General features: G+C 35.6%; 1 protein-coding gene across 2 annotated transcripts in view; it reads right to left on the bottom strand.

The window, feature by feature from the left end:
* Positions 1–17,156, bottom strand: part of EFCAB13 (EF-hand calcium binding domain 13) — a 242,789-nt gene that overhangs the window by 206,247 nt on the left and 19,386 nt on the right. For both annotated transcript variants that reach the window (XM_032320157.1, XM_032320158.1), the window contains exons 4-8: positions 15,111–15,225; positions 11,331–11,461; positions 10,460–10,542; positions 8,436–8,579; positions 3,358–3,432 (exon numbers count right to left, since the gene is read on the bottom strand). In XM_032320157.1, coding sequence (XP_032176048.1) covers positions 3,358–3,432; positions 8,436–8,579; positions 10,460–10,542; positions 11,331–11,461; positions 15,111–15,225 — 548 coding nt within the window. The remainder of the gene's footprint in view (positions 1–3,357; positions 3,433–8,435; positions 8,580–10,459; positions 10,543–11,330; positions 11,462–15,110; positions 15,226–17,156) is intronic.

The raw sequence follows: 17,156 nt of genomic DNA, 5'->3' as shown, positions 1-17,156 counted from the left end.
CAATGGGGAACAAATGAGAGCTTTTCCCCTAAGGTCAAGAACATGGCAAAGCCTTTGCCTTCAGCTCAGGCCATGATCCCAGGGTCCTGGAATTGAGCCCCACATCGGGCTCTCTGCTCAGCAGGGTGCCTACTTCCTCCTGCCTCTCTGCCTACTTGTGATCTCTGTCTGTCAAATAAACAAATAAAATCTTTTTTAAAAAAGGGGGGGTGCCTGGGTGGCTCAGTGGGTTAAAGAACACGGCAGGGATGTCTACTATCATCACTGCTATTCAACATAGTACTACAAGTCCTAGCCTCAGCAATCAGACAACAAAAAGAAATTAAAGGCATCTGAATTGGCAAAGAAGTCGTCAAACTCTCACTCTTTGCAGATGATATGATACTTTATGTGGAAAACCCAAAAGACTGCACCCCAAAACTGCTAGAACTCATACAGGAATTTAGTAAAGTGTCAGGATATAAAATCAATGCACAGAAATCAGTTGCATTTCTATACACCAACAAGACAGAAGAAAGAGAAATTAAGGAATCAATCCCATTTACAATTGCACCCAAAACCATAAGATACCTAGGGAGAAACCTAACCAAAGAGGCAACGAATCTGTACTCAGAAAACTATAAAGGACTCATGAAAGAAACTGAGGAAGACACAAAGAAATGGAAAAATGTTTCATGCTCATGGATTGGAAGAACAAATATTGTGAAAATGTCTATGCTACCTAAAGCAACCTACACATTTAATGCAATTCCTATCAAAATACCATCAATTTTCTTCAAAGAAATGGAACAAATAATTCTAAAATTTATATGGAGTCAGAAAGACCAGGAATAGCCAGAGGAATGTTGAAAAAGAAAGCCAAAGCTGGTGGCATCACAATTAGAAATGGTGGAAATCACTTCAAGCTCTATTACAAAGCTGTAGTCATCAAGACAGTATGGTACTGGGACAAAATTAGACACACAGATCATTGGAACAGAATAGAGAATCCAGACATGGCCCCTCAACTCTATGGTCAACTAGTCTTTGACAAAGCAGGAAAGAATGTACAATGGAAAAAAGTCTCTTAAACAAATGGTGTTGAGAAAATTGGACTGCCATATGTAGAAGAATGAAACTGAGCCATTTCCTTACACTACATACAAAAATAGACTCAAAATGGATGAGCATTTTGATTTTGATGGATTCCTGGAATCCATCAAAATCCTTGAGGAGAACACAGGCAGCAACCTCTTCGACCTCAGCAGCAGCAACTTCTTCCTAGAAACATCACCAAAGGCAAAGGAAGCAAGGCCAAAAATGAACTACTGAGACTTCATCAAGATCAAAAGCTTTTGCACAGCAAAGGAAACAGTCAACAAAACCAAAAGAAAGCTGACAGAATGGAAGCAGATATTCACAAATGACATATCAGATAAAGGGCTAGTACCCAAAATCTATAAAGAACTTAACAAACTCAACACCAAAAGAACAAATAATCCAATCAAGAAATGGGCAGAAGACGTGAACAGACATTTCTGCAAAGAAGACATTCGGATGGCCCACACATCACTCATGAAAAAGTGTTCCACATCACTTGGCATCAGGAAAATACAAATCAAAACCACAATAAGACACCAGCTCACACCAGTCAAATTGGCTAAAATTAACAAGTCAGGAAATGACAGATGTTGACAAGGATGTGGAGAAAGGGGAACCCTCCTACACCGTTGGTGGAAATGCAAGCTAGTGCAGCCACTCTGGAAAACAGCATGGAAATTCCTCAAAAACTTGAAAATAAAGCTACCTACCACCCAGCAATCTCACTACTAGGTATTTACCCTAAAGATACAAAGCATAACAAATAGCATGGAGGACATGGGGACTTAGAGTGGAGAAGGGAGTTGGGGGAAATTGGAAGGGAAGGTGAACCATGAGAGACTATGGACTCTGAAAAACAATCTGAGGGTTTTGAAGGGACGGGGGGTGGGAGGTTGGGGTACCAGGTGGTGGGTATTATAGAGGGCACGGATTGCATGGAGCACGGGGTGTGGTGCAAAAATAATGAATACTGTTATGCTGGAAATTAAAAATAAAAAAAATAAATAAATAAATAAAAGGGAAAAAAAAAAAAAGATACAAATGCAGTGATCTGAAGGGGCATACGTCCCCAAGTGTTTATAGCAGCAATGTCCACAATAGCCAAACTATGAAAAGAACCTAGATGTCCATCAACAGATGAATGAATAAAGTTGTGGGATACACACACACACACACACACACACACACACAATGGAATACTATGCATCCATCAAAAGAAATGACATCTTGCCATTTGCAACAATGTGGATGCAACTAGAGGGTATTATGCTTACTGAAATAAGTCAATCCAAGAAAGACAATTATCATATGATCTCTCTGATATGAGTAATTTGAGAGGCAGAGTGGGGGTTCTGGGGGATAGGGAAGGAAAAAATGAAACAAGATGGGATCAGAAGGAAGACAAACCATAAGAGACTCTTAATCTGACAAAACAAACTGACGGTTGCCGGGGGGAGGTGGGTAGGGAGAGGGTGGTTGGGTTATGGATATTCAGGAAGATATGTGCTATGGTGAGTGTTGTGAAGTGTGTAGGACTGATGATTCACAGACCTGTACACCTGGGGCAAATAATACATTATATGCTAATAAAAATAATTAATTTAAAAAAAAAAAAGAAAAGAAAACTAATCTAGGGCATCTGGGTGGCTGAGTCAGTTAAACGTCTGCCTTTGGCTCAGGTCATGATCCCAGGGTCTGGGGATCAAGTCCCACACTGGGTTCCTTGCTCAGCAGGGAGCCTGCTTCTTCATCTCACTCTGCCTGCGGCTCCCCTTACTTGTGCTCTCACTCTCTCTCTCTCAAAATAAATAAAATCTTTGAATAGAAAATTAATCTAGCAGTTGTATGCATCCAATGGAGATTAAAGAAAGAAAATTAGGTACCATGCAAGGGATCCACATTTTTCAGTGCCTTTTATGAAACAACTTATGTCTAATTTTTTTCAACCTAGACTACTGGGGGAAAATACTGAAAACATTCTGAAAGGGGCGCCTGGGTGGCTTAGTACTCAGGTATGTGCATTCAGCAAAGGTCATAATCCCAGGGTTCTAGGATGGAGCCCCACATCAGGATCCCCATTTAGTGGGAAGCCTGCTTCTCCCTCTCCCACTCCCCCTGCTTGAACACCTGCTCTCGCTGTCTCTCCCTCTGTCAAATAAATCAAATCTTTAAAAAAAAATTCTGAAAAAATTTCAAATTCATATAACCACCCCACCTTAAAATCAGTTACAATCACAACCATTCTCTTCTATAATTTTGAAGAATCGTATTTTTTACCTGGATCCTGAGAGACCAAATAACAAACATTGTTCACAGCCTTAAGGAAATCTGAAAAGTCCAGCATTCCATTAACTGTAATAATGGTTCAAAAACAGTGAAAAAAAACTGCATTAGCACACTAAGAATATGAGATAAAAATGCAAACTAAAAATGTGAATAGATTTAACTGATATTAGAATACCATAATCTATACACAAGAGTAGTCAACATTAACATTAAATATAGAAATGTAAAAAGAAAATATACCAGAAAAAGTACATATTGTAATTATACAGTAGTGCGCCACAATAATAAGAATGATACATACTAGAATTAAACATACTACAGTGATCTTTGCTCAAAGCTCTAATTATTATATTTGTAATTAGGTGCAAAAAAATCATGCAACATGTCAATTTTATATAATGGTGTTAACGTGAAAGAATAGGATTGATTTCAATGCCCTCTATACCAGTGGTTTTGGGGGAGACTGTGGATCCAGTTGAAATTCTAATGAAAGCTTTGCCTCACACTGTTCCATCACCCTCTCTCCTCTCCTCCTTTCCACTCTTGCTCTCACTCTTGCTCTCATTACATACACATACACACAAAATACATTAAAACAAATGCACAAAATATTGCACAATATTAAACCAATCCTTACCCCCAAAAGTCATCTCATTTCTCAAGCAAAAATTAATGCCTATTTCGATATCTAAATTATACAAATGAAAATGTCAGTAAGAATTTTTTGATTGGCTTGCATGAGAAGTTGAAACTACGACTTTTTTGCATGATAACGCACAGGTCATGTCTAATAGCAACTAGAGCTGAAAACCTAGATTTACAAAGTGTGATAAAACACAAAATCAGGGCTCTTAAATCCCATTTTCTAGACAAGCATAGATCTGTGTCAAGGAACATCTGAATTTTTCAAGATTCTGCAAGTTAAATAATTATGAAGTCATTTACCTCTTAGTAAATGTGGCCAACTTTGAAAGAGTTTATCTATTTCAGAAGAAAATGATTATAAACCCAAAATTCCATTTAATATAATCTGACCCAAGTAATTTATAAAAGAACATTTCAGGGCTTCTGGTGGTCTGCAAGCTTCTACTGTCAGAGAAATTGACAAGGCTTAGTTGTTCTCAGAAACTCTTTCTCTAGTATTAGAAAGTTTGTCAAGTTGTCTGCCTCAAAACTTCTTTTTCAGAATAATAACTTGAGAGTGGCTTCTCCTTCAAAAACAATGAAACAACTGCACAAATTTCAATCAACTACTTTGACTTGTTTTCTGACTTCTATGTGATCTAGGGTTAAACAAAAACCTTTTGGATAAAACATCAAAAACACAATCTATAAAATAAATAATTGTAGACTAGACTTTGTCAGAAGTATGAACTTACATTTTTTGAAAGACATTCTTCAAAAAATGAAAAGACAAGTCATACACTAGAAGAATGTATTTACTAATCACATATCCAGGAAAGGACTCATATTCAGAATATATACTTTCAAAATGCAATAAGAATACAAACGTGTTTTTAATGGGCAGAAGATATATAGACAGCAAATAAGCACATGAAAATATGTTTAAAATCATTGGATCATTCAGAAAATATAAATTAAAACTACAATGAGATAATACCATACATCTATTAGAATGACTACAATTTTTAAAGGCTCACCAATTCTGGGATTGGCAAAGATAAGGAGCAACTAGGACTCTCATATACTGCTCATGGCAATGTAAAATAATTTAGCTGCTTTGGAAGCACAGTTTAGCAGTTTCTAAAAAATTTAAATATATATCTACCATTATGACCCAATCATTCTACCACCAAGTATTTACTCAAGATAAATGAAAACATATCACCACACAAAGACATACAAATGAGTGTTTATACCAGCTTCATTAGTAATAGCCAAAAACTGGAAACAACCCAAATGTCCACCATTAGTGAATGGATAAACAAATTCTGGTATATTCATAAAAGTGAATACTACTTAGCAACAAAAAGAAATAAACTTCAGTGTATAAAATCATAGATTAACCTCAATATAATTATGCTGAATGAAAGAAATCAGACTAAAAAATGAGTACTTACTGCATGATCCCATTTATATAGAATTCTAGAAAATATAAACAATCTGTAGTGACAGAAGCAGATTAGTGTTTACTTGGGGAGTGGTGACAGGGCTTGTGGAGAGAGAATGATGACTTACAAAGAGGTAGGTGAAAGAGGTACTGGGTTTTCACAATACATATGTCAAGATTTTCAAACTATATACTTTAAATATTCTGATTATACCTCAATAAAACTATAAAATATGCAGATAATTTAAAACTCCACTGGTATAAACAATTATGATATACAACCATATCATCCAGCAAGCTCACTTCTGTGTATATATATTCAAAGGAAATAAAAGCACTATCTTAAAGAGATATGTGCACTCAGCATTCATTGCAGCATTATTCACAATAGCCATGAAATGGAAACAGCCTAAGTGCTCACCAACAGATGAACAAAGAAAATGTGGTATTTATGTAACTATATATAAACCCATCTGATAGACTTTGGGGCATGGAGGAAATGGACAGATGTTTGTCAAAGGATATAAATTTTAGGTATAAGATGAAAAAGTTCTGGGAATCTAATATACAACATGGTGACTATAGTTAATAATATTGTATTATATAATTTGAAATTTGCTGAGAGAGTACATCTTTTTTTTTTAAGATTTTATTTATTTATTTATTTAACAAACAGAGATCACAAGTAGGCAGAGAGGTAGGCAGAGAGAGAGGAGGAAGCAGGCTCCCTACCAAGCAGAGAGTCCAATGCGGGGCTTGATCCCAGGACCCTGAGATCATGACCTGAGACGAAGGCAGAGGCTTTAACCCACTGAGCCACCCAGGCGCCCCAAGAGAGTAGATCTTAAGAGAACTTAGTGTTCTCTTCACATACACACATGTGAAGTAGCTAGGTGAGGTGACAGATGTGTTATTTACTTGACTGTGGTAACCATTTCACAATGTGTATGTATACCAAATCATCATGTTTTATACCTTAAATATATACAATACACGCAATTTTATTTGTCAATTATATCTCAAGAAAAGCTGGATGAAATCACAATTTGACATAAGCCATTTTCCTATGACATATGCATATCCTCTGACCAAGCTTCTTCATTTCTAGGAATCTATCCTATAAAAATATTTACACAGATGTGCAAGAATTACGAATAAGAACATTCTTTGTAGCATTACTTGTTACAACAAAAATTTTAGAGGTAATTTCACCATTAATCAACCTGAGACCAATTAAAATGTAACATTGTATGTTGGTCAATTTTCCATATAAGTAAGTATAGGTCCATATTGCCTTTTTAAATGGCTGTGAGTTATTCTATGGGATAGATCAAAAAACCAAAACAAATTGTTCTGAAAAATAAGCTATATAACAAATAATCTATATAAGTATAAATTATTTCTAATATTCTTACAGTTACAAGCATTGTTTTCTCTCCCATCAGACAAAAGATAGCTAAAACTGAAATTGCTATGTCAAAGAATGTGAAATTTTTAAGGTTTTTAGTAATATTGTTATTAGAAATCCAAGGCATGGAAAGTTGACTAACATATAATGCTAACAGAAAAAGGTAACAAAACTGTATGCATATGAGTCCATGTATATTTTTTTAATTATGTGTTCATGCTTATGTATATACCACACTTACACACATACACACAAACACACACACTCACATGCTTAGGACAATCCTAGAAAAATATATGTAAAAATACCAAAGTTTGCCTTTATGTAGTGGGATTACACATAAGTTTTACTTTCTTCTTTATCGTCTCCTTCTTTCTTCTTTATATTCTCCCAGAGAATGAAGTTATTTCCACTTTGAATAATTATTTTAATATAAATCTCCAAAAAAAATCACCAAGAAAATTAATATATGGATAAATAAACATGTCAGAAAAAAATAGAACTGCTTCTTTAACTCTTCTAAAAGTTTTATTTATATCATTTTATTTTTATACCTTCTGAAAGCTGTCTAAAGTAAACACTCAAAAAATGACAGGATGATTTGGATAGATGGACAGATTGGATACATACGCACTACAGCAACTTGTCAATTCAATACTACTAGATTGCTTCATAACATTCTATGGGTGGTCCATACCTCTCATAGGATCTTCCATCCACAAATCTTTTATAATGATAAATCCACATCTGATATTTGAACAGCTCAGTGCTTTCAACCTTAGAGTATTATTTTGCATTTATGTATACTGAATTTATTTTATTTCTGGCCACCCCTTCAACTTATCTACTCCATTTTTATTCTAAGCTTTTCTCTCCTCCCTAACAAGCTTAGAATGGTCTGTAAATGTAATCAATTCTCTATTATGTACTTCTTTGATTAAAGTACTGGACACTGACTACAAAAGAAAAACTACTTTTCTATGTAATTTTAAATGAAATTATTCAGTTTTTTATTTGCATTTCCTTGGCTACTACTGATAGAACATATTTTTATATGACAATTGGCTATATATATTTTCTTTTATGTGAAATACTTGTCCATGTATCTCACCCATTTTTCTATTCTATTACTGATTTGTATGAGTTCTTTACACATTCTATAATCATTTGCCAGTTCTGTGAATTGCAATTATTCCCAAGTTTGTAACTTATCTTTTTACTTTAAGGTGTCCTTTGATAAATAAAAGTTCTTAATTTTAATATAAATATATTAATCTGTTCTCTTATACTCAAACATTTTGCCTTAAGAAATTTTCCCTATCCTATCCCTATCCTATGAAATTAGCAAAAATTAAAAGTCTAAAAATAACAAACATTGATGAAAGTATGTCATAATCTAATGCAGTAATTAACAATCCAATTATGTACCTGAGGTTCAACTTTCAATCTCATTACCATAAATGTGCAAAAGAAGTTTTTACAACATATTATAAAGCTTAGCTTTCTTATGATTTGCAATTAATCTGACCAACATATCATTTATATCTATGTTTATAGACTCTAAAGTAATAATAAAAACATAAAACTTACCATCAATATCTATAGTCTTTAGAGCTTTTTGCATTTCTGAGTCACTTATAAAAATCTTCAACGTGTGATGGATCGTTGGCAGATCATTCACATAAATCTTACCACTCTGAATTTTGCTGAAAATTTTACAGGCCTTCTGAAGTGCTAAACACAAACCCCAAAACAGTTAATTATTTCAAATGAATAATTATCCTTATCCCTGCGACACCCTAACTCAAGGATAAACAACAATAATCACCAAAAGAAGAAAGAGGAGCAAATCTTTGTGTTCTAACCCTTTGCTTTAAAATGGATCTTCTGTCTTATTTAGGTCTGTCTCAGGTGAATGGCCTACAAATCTATAAGTTTCCTAAAGAACCCTCAGAAACTGTAAGAAAGTCATGTAAAATTGACATAATAAAGGCTCCCACAACTTTATCTGGGAATGTTAAATCCCTCTTCCATGCTCCTATATCACTTGGTATGTATCTCAGTCAAAGCTCTTGGTATTGTGACTGTTTGCATGTTAATACCCCTCACTAAACTGTCAACTTCAAGGGGGGAAAGATTTTTTCATTCTTCAAGTGCCAGCGTCTAATTCAGGATAGATCCTCAAAAAATGTATGCAGAATTCAATTTAGTTCAGTGGATACATGTAGTATTCAGAAAAAGAGATGCAAGATAACAGTGCTAAATACCAGAGAAAGACTAAAATATTGTTAATACTGACTTTAATAATAGTTTTAATAGGGTACTGGAGATGGAAACCAGGTGTAAGTAAAATGGGAAGTAAATATGTAATTAAGTAAATATGTAATTAATTAAATATGTAATTAACATGGGAAGTAAATATGTAATTCTTCTTCTTTGAAGAAGCTTCTTGGAAAAACAGAGTATAAAGTTGACATAGTCCTGGGGCACGTGGGTGGCTCAACTGGTTAAGCATCAACTTGGTTTCCGCTTATGATCATGATCATAATCAAGTTTAAGCATCGACTTGGTTTCTGATTATGATCATGATCAGGTCATGATCTCAGGGTTGTGAGACATAGCCCCAAATCAGCTCCAAGCTCAGTATGGAGTCTACTTGAGATTCTCTCTCTCTCTCCTTCTGCTTTTGTCCCTCCCCCACCTTTCTCTCTCTCAAATAAATAAATAAATCTTTTAAAAAAAATTGACATAGTCCCTGAGGAAGTAGAAAAAAATTGAATGAAAGAAAATCAAGAAGTGAAAGGCCATTTTCTCCAATGAGAAAATAAGGAAGGCCATGGATGTTTACAATCCTAAGAGTTCTCCCCACATGGGAAATGTTTTCCTTTTTTCTGTGTCTATATGAGATGATGGATATTAACTAAACTATTGTGGTAATCATTTCACAATATATGTAAGTCAGGTCAATATGCCGCACACCTTAAACATATACAGTGCTTCATCTTAATTATATCCCAATAAAAATGGGAGATAAAAAATGCCTAATACAGGGGTGCCTGGCTGGCTCAGTTATAAGAGCATGCAACTCTTGATCCTGAGGTTGTGAGCCTGAGCCCCATATTGGACAAAGAGATTACTTTTTTTAAAAGGCCTAATATGATGACCAGAGTTAAGGTAAGAGGGAAAATATGCCAAATGACTCCATAAATACAGAGGAAAGACCCAAGATATGGAAGAATTCAGTGTCAAGAAGTAAAGAGTACTATGATTCTTAATATTAAGATACCAAGGACTAAATCCCAGTAAAATCAGTGACTCCAATGCTCACTAATACGTATATTCATTGGATGTAAAATCCAGACTTTTTTCCCAAATAATTTGAACAAGATTAAGTACATATGTTATATTTTGCCTATCTCATCAATACAACAGAAGACATTCAAGAATACTTAATATACTTATGCCTTGCTCACAGGCTACAGCATTTGCCATATCATATAATATTAATTGATATTATATGCCATTAGGAGTAAAGAAAGAGATACTAACCACTGAATTTCTATTAAACACACAATCAGGAAATTAATTCAAGAAATTCTAGAACCTATTATTACCATTTAATTCTTGTGAGTATAAGTTTCTTTGAGGTACTTCATTATATAATGTCTTGTAGAGGCTAGAAATCATTTCCCTTTTCCTGTCAAAGAAACAGCCACATTAGAAAGCAGCACAAAAACAGAGCAAAACAGCGCGTGTGTATGCACACACACACAATATTTATGCCATTTTTCCATTAAAATATTAATAAAACTATCAATGGTTTGAGAGTCTCCAGTGTCTTACTCCATAAAAACCTTTCTTAAAGAACTGTCCAAGTGATAGTGAATTATATATTCTTCATCCCAGAATACCCCCGGTGCTTCTTTTAGGTGCTCTATGGAGCAAAATTTACCCTAGTCAGTAAGTAGTGCCCACCACCCACAATCATTTGGCTATTACTCTTAATTCAAGTCACAGCAAATTATCAGGGTTATTATAGTAAGGAAAAACAGGAATATCTTTAAATAGCAAAGAATCCCAGATTCCACAACTTGTCAGTAAAAATATTTTGAAAAAGTGATTTATCTAATCCCATAATGCAGAAATAACTGAAATCATAAAATGTTAGTGTTAGAAGAAATCTCAACAGTCCATCTAGTACAAGACTCTTGCACAGACGTGGAGACTGAGGCCCAGGGATACAAAGTGAATTGTACAAGAGCCTATGCTAGCATGTGAGGTCAGTAAGGACTCAAGTCCAAGTCTCTCATTTCCATATACAGTGGGCTCAGCTCTACATCACCCTTCCTAACAGCATAGTCTTAGTTTGCACAAACTATTTTGCAGTATGCAAAATATGTGGAAAGAATGGATGATTCCAAAAAAGAAAAAAAAAACTCATATCTGAATGCAATATTTAGGGTAAAAAAATAGTGACTTAAATACCGAATAATTGAGGAAGATGTACAAAGGGGTGGTAAAATCTTCTGAATGCTGTACTGATTCGGCAACTTGAATAAAGAGTTTTCTTTCCTAGTCATCTTCTCCTTTGACAGCTTCACTGAGGAAGAGGCGATCTAGAGCCAAATACAAGAATGCTGATGCCTGAGATCACAGACCTCTTAAAAGGTAGGCTCCTCATATCATATCTAAGCTCCTCATTGATGTAAAATTGTTTTTCATAAGGAAATTAGTTTATATATACTAAAATTTGAAATAAACTATACAATATTCTTTTGCAAAGCCACATTTTTCTAAGCATGCAACTAAATCATCTCCTAATTAATATTAATATTCTGTCAATTTATAATAACTGATTTTACAAAACATGGCAAATATATGGTACAGTAAAGACAAGACCATCAAATTCTAGACTATACATATAGGCTATGACTATATGAGCAAAACAGTTATTTAAATAATACAGGTAGTGGGATGCCTGGGTGGCTCAGTCGGTGAAGCGTCTGTCTTTGGCTCAGGTCATAATCCCCTGGGGTCCTGGCATCAAATCCCTCGTCAGGCTCCTTGCTCAGCAGGGAGCCTAGTTCTCCCTCTGCCTGCTGCTCCCCCTGCTTTTGCTCTCTCTCTCACACACAAATAACAAAATCTTAAAAAAAAAAAAAAAAAAAAAAACCACCACCACCAATTAACATAGGTAGTTATGCTTTTTTTTTAATTTATTTTTTATTTTCAGCATAACAGTATTCATTATTTTTGCACCACACCCAGTGCTCCATGCAATCCGTGCCCTCTATAATACCCACCACCTGGTACCCCGACCCCATCCCCCACCTCTTCAAAACCCTCAGATTGTTTTTCAGAGTCCAGGTCTCTCATGGTTCACCTCCCCTTCCAATTTCCCCCAACTCCCTTCTCCTCTCTAACTCCCCATGTCCTCCATGCTATTTGTTATGCTCCACAAATAAGTGAAACCATATGATAATTGACTCTCTCTGCTTGACTTATTTCACTCAGCATAATCTCTTCCAGTCCCGTCCATGTTGCTACAAAAGTTGGGTATTCATCCTTTCTGATGGAGGACTTTCCATAGTGTATATGGACCACATCTTCTTTATCCATTCGTCCATTGAAGGGCATCTTGGTTCCTTCCACAGTTTGGCGACCGTGGCCATTGCTGCTATAAACATTGGGGTACAGATGGCCCTTCTTTTCACTACATCTGTATCTTTGGGGTTATGCTTTTTTAAAAGACTTTTATTTATTTATTTGATAGACAGACATCACTAATAGGCAGAGAGGCAGGCAGAGAGAGAGGAGGGAAGCAGGCTCCCCGCTGAGCAGAGATCCCCACCTCTCACCCCAGTGCAGGGCTCGATCCCAGGACCCTGAGATCATGACCTGAGCCAAAGGCAGAGGCTTAACCCACTGAGCCAGCCAGGCACCTGGTAGTTATGCTTTAAATTATCCTTATGATTGGGGCGCCTGGGTGGCTCAGCAGGTTAAAGCCTCTGCCTTCGGCTCAGGTCGTGATCCCAGTGTTCTGGGATCGAGCCCCGCATCGGGCTCTCTGCTCAGCGGGGAGCCTGCTTCCTGCTCTCTCTCTGACTGCCTCTCCGCCTACTTGTGATTTCTGTCAAATAAATAAATAAAATCTTTTTTAAAAAATTAAAAAAATAAATAAATTATCCTTATGATTGAGAAAATGATCCACTTAACATGTATGTATAAACATGATTCAAAAGTGGCAAGTAGCTAGATAGATAGAAAAGCGTCATTTTAGAAAATGAGGACTATAATAGTAGGTGTCTTCAATTTTACATGGAATCTAGAGCCTTGTCTTTCTAAGACCATGCAGGATGTAGAAATAAGACTCTGAAAACATATAAGATTGGTAAGAATTGGTACTGAGATTCCACATACAGCCAAAATTTTCTAAAGGCAATGTTACCAGCTCTTAAGAATAGGCTGGGGGGAAAATAGCAAAGCAAAAACAAAAACAAACAATTTATCCCAAACAGAAGTATGCAGAATAAAATCTGCCTTTGTCTCAGCTCTTGGCTGGAAAAAGAGAGAGAAGAGAGAGTACTCTTCTTGATTAGTTATAGCTACAGTCTACCCACACATGAGTACAGAATGCAAATCTACACTAAATACATGGGCTAGGAAAATAGAAACCAAAAAATTCATTTAAAGTGATTCCATGTTTGTAACACCTCTAAAGTGCAGGGCAGGAGTGAATTCAAATTCTCCTGGAGGAGAGTACTCTAAATCCAGAGTCATCATGAGATTCCCATAGATTTAGATCAAATATATAGTTTGATATATAGGATATAAGGGTATAAGTTAATGAGTGAGATTAGACAAAGCAATAAACAGCAGATTTAGATCCCCGAGGACTTTATATTAGGTTTATCAGATATCAATCTTGAAACAACTATGGAACATGAACAAAGAAAATGACAGAAGGCAGATTTTTAAAAAATAATAAATAAAATTTCTAGAAGTAAAAAAATATAAGCACTGAAATTAATACCTCAATAGACAGGTTAAACTGCAGATTACATTCAGCTAGAGAAAGAAAAACTAGAAAACAGATGAGAGAAATTATCCAGACAAAAGAGAGTGTATCTAAGTACATCATACAGTGAATGCAGTAGATTGAATGGCAACCCCACAAAAAGATATGCCCATATCCTAATCCTTGGAACACATATGTGACTCTATTTGGTAAAAGGTCTTTGTAGATGGAACAAAGTCAAGGATCTCAAAATGAGATCTATGATGTGTTTATAAAAGTAGAACAAGTCCTAGGATACAAACACAGGTGAGAAGACCATACACAGAGCAAGCTGGAGGCCAGGACTGAATTTATGCTGCCACAGTGAAGGAATGCCTAGGGTCATTGTTACAGCAGCAGAAGTATTAACAGAGAGCACCTTTATTTCATAAAAATGAAAGTCTAATGGAGGAAAAGGGGGAAAAGGGCTCTTTGTTATATTTTTTTTAAAAAAGGGAGAAGACATCTAGGTTCTTTCCATAGTTTGGCTATTGTGGACATTGCTGCTATAAACATTCGGGTGCATGTGCCCCTTTGGATCACTACGTTTGTATCTTTAGGGTAAATACCCAATAGTGCAATAGATGTCCATCAACAGATGAATGGATCAAGAAGATGTGGTATATATACACAATGGAATACTATGCAGCCATCAAAAGAAATGAAATCTTGCCATTTGCGACAACATGGATGGAACTAGAGCGTATCATGCTTAGCGAAATAAGTCAAGCAGAGAAAGACAACTATCATATGATCTCCCTGATATGAGGAAGTGGTGATGCAACATGGGGGCTTAAGTGGGTAGGAGAAGAATAAATGAAACAAGATGGGATTGGGAGGGAGACAAACCATAAGTGACTCTTAATCTCACAAAACAAACTGAGGGTTGCTGGGGGGAGGGGGTTTGGGAGAAGGGGGTGGGATTATGGACATTGGGGAGGGTATGTGCTTTGGTGAGTGCTGTGAAGTGTGTAAACCTGGTGATTCACAGACCTGTACCCCTGGGGATAAAAATATATGTTTATAAAAAATAAAAAAAAAAGGGAGAAGAAAAGGAGGAAAAGGGGGAGGATTGTAAGGGGAAGAGGAGGAAGTGGAAGTATTTCAGATTGTGACATTTCAATACTGGAACTAAAATTATATGGAATGTCTGAAAGCCAAAAGCAACACTCAAAAGTAAAATAAATATTTCCAGATCATTAATTTACCTCAGTCCTTTTAGTATGCAATTGTCCTTGTAAAGTTTTCTCTCTCTTGACATTTTCTTCTCCTGAAAAATCAGAGAATTTTTCTTCTCCACACAGGAATACTGATGTTGCATTCCTAAAATGCACATAAAAATGGAGTAATTCCTGAATTATTTTTTTTATTACTTTTTGTTTTTCATCTTTTATTTGCAGAACTTTCCAAACATATATAAAAGTAGGGTAATGTGATGATTTTCCCATGTACCCATCACCCAGTTTCAATAATGGGTAATCCTATTTCATCCAGATCCACTCTTCTACTCCTATTTCTTATTATTTTGAAGCAAATTCCCACATTATATTATTTCATGTGAAAAAATTTTAGTATGAATTTCTAAAAGATATTTTTAATATATTTGGAACACAATGATGATGCCCAAAAAATTAACAATAATTTCTTAATATTACCACAGCCAGTGTGGTAATATTGAACACAGTCAGTGTTCAAATTTCCAACTGTTTCATAAATATCAAAAATTTTTAACACTTTGCATCAGGATTCAATAAGGTCCCCATTACAGTTTGTTGATGTGTCTTTTAAATCTCCATTTATCTATAGGGTCTCCTACCATGTCTTCTATCATCATCATGATCATCATTCCGAGGCAATTTGTCCTATAGATTTCCCAGTCTGGATTGTATTAGATTTATATAGATTTCCCAGACTGGATTTTTCCCAGTCTGATTGTATTACCACGGTTGTAGGATTTTTTAAAAAAGATTTTATTTATTTATTTGTCACAGAGAGAGAGAGAAAGTGAGAAAGCGCACAGACAGGATGAGTGGCAGACAGAGGGAGAAGCAGGCTCCCCATGGAGGAAGGAGCCCCGTGTGGGATCATGACCAGAGCCAAAGGCAGATATTTAACTGATGAAGCCACCCAGGCATCCCCAGTGGTAGGATTTTAAAGATTTAATAGGATTCACAGTTTTATTTGTTTTTTCAGTAAAACCACCATACAGATGCTGGTGTTTTCCACTGGGAGGTATATAATGTACAAGTGGTTCTCTAATTGTGGTATTAGCTTCTGTACTTATACATAATAACTAGACTCAGCAAATCATCAGGGACTATAAAATATTTATACCTAAATCTATCAATCCTTCTTCACTCATTAGATATTTCTATAAAGAAAAACTTCCTCTTGGGTATTATTTGGTTACTCAGTGGTATAGTTCACATAGAAAGGTGGGATAATTACTTTATTCTTTTCCTTTTCATAACAATGACTTGGGTCACTTGTATCCTCCAATAGTGACAAAATAATTTTTATACTATTTTGTACCCTTGGAGTTACATACTTTAAATTTATCTTACTTCCTTGTAATTATTACCCTTATTGACACCCTAATTGTCACATGTATGGTGGGAATCTCTTCAAGTAGGCTCTTGAGACATTTTGATGCATCTCTGATAGGAGTCTTTGTTAGTTTCCTTATTTCTCTAGCACCAGATGCTCCGGGCTCATCTGTACATTTCCTTTCCCAGACATGCACTTCCTCTAGGGCACTGTGTGTCCCCAGGTGTTAACCTATTTTACACAGTTAATAAAATAAAGTAAAGGAACACTCTACCACCTTCCATTCCTTCCTTGCCTTTTGTCATCTAACACAAAGGAATAGTGAGAATCCCCATGAGACTATCAGCAGATTTGTCAGCAGAAACCTGCAGGCCAGAAAGGAGTGGTATGATATATTCAAAGTGCTAGGGAAAAAACCCTGCCAACCAAGAATAGACCACCTCACCAAGTTGTCCTTCAGAATGGAAAGACAGACAAAGAGTTTTACAGACCAAAAAAAAAGTGAAAGGAGTTCATTACACTAGATTGGCTTTATAAGAAAGCATGTGACTTTTGATCTCAGGGTTGTAAATTCAATTAAAAATTTAAAAAAGAAATTTTTAAAAGTATATTACTAGAGAAAAATTACCAAATCACAAAGGAAGAGAGCAAGAGAAAGGAACAAAGAAATTATAAAACAGCCAGAAAACAATCAAAATGACAATAGT

Source organism: Mustela erminea, chromosome 18 (genome assembly GCF_009829155.1).
Source record: "Mustela erminea isolate mMusErm1 chromosome 18, mMusErm1.Pri, whole genome shotgun sequence".
In the NCBI taxonomy this organism is placed as follows: Eukaryota; Metazoa; Chordata; class Mammalia; order Carnivora; family Mustelidae; genus Mustela; species Mustela erminea.
The sequence above is the reverse complement of the archived record's forward strand: the minus strand, read 5'-3'. Positions and strand labels throughout refer to the sequence as shown.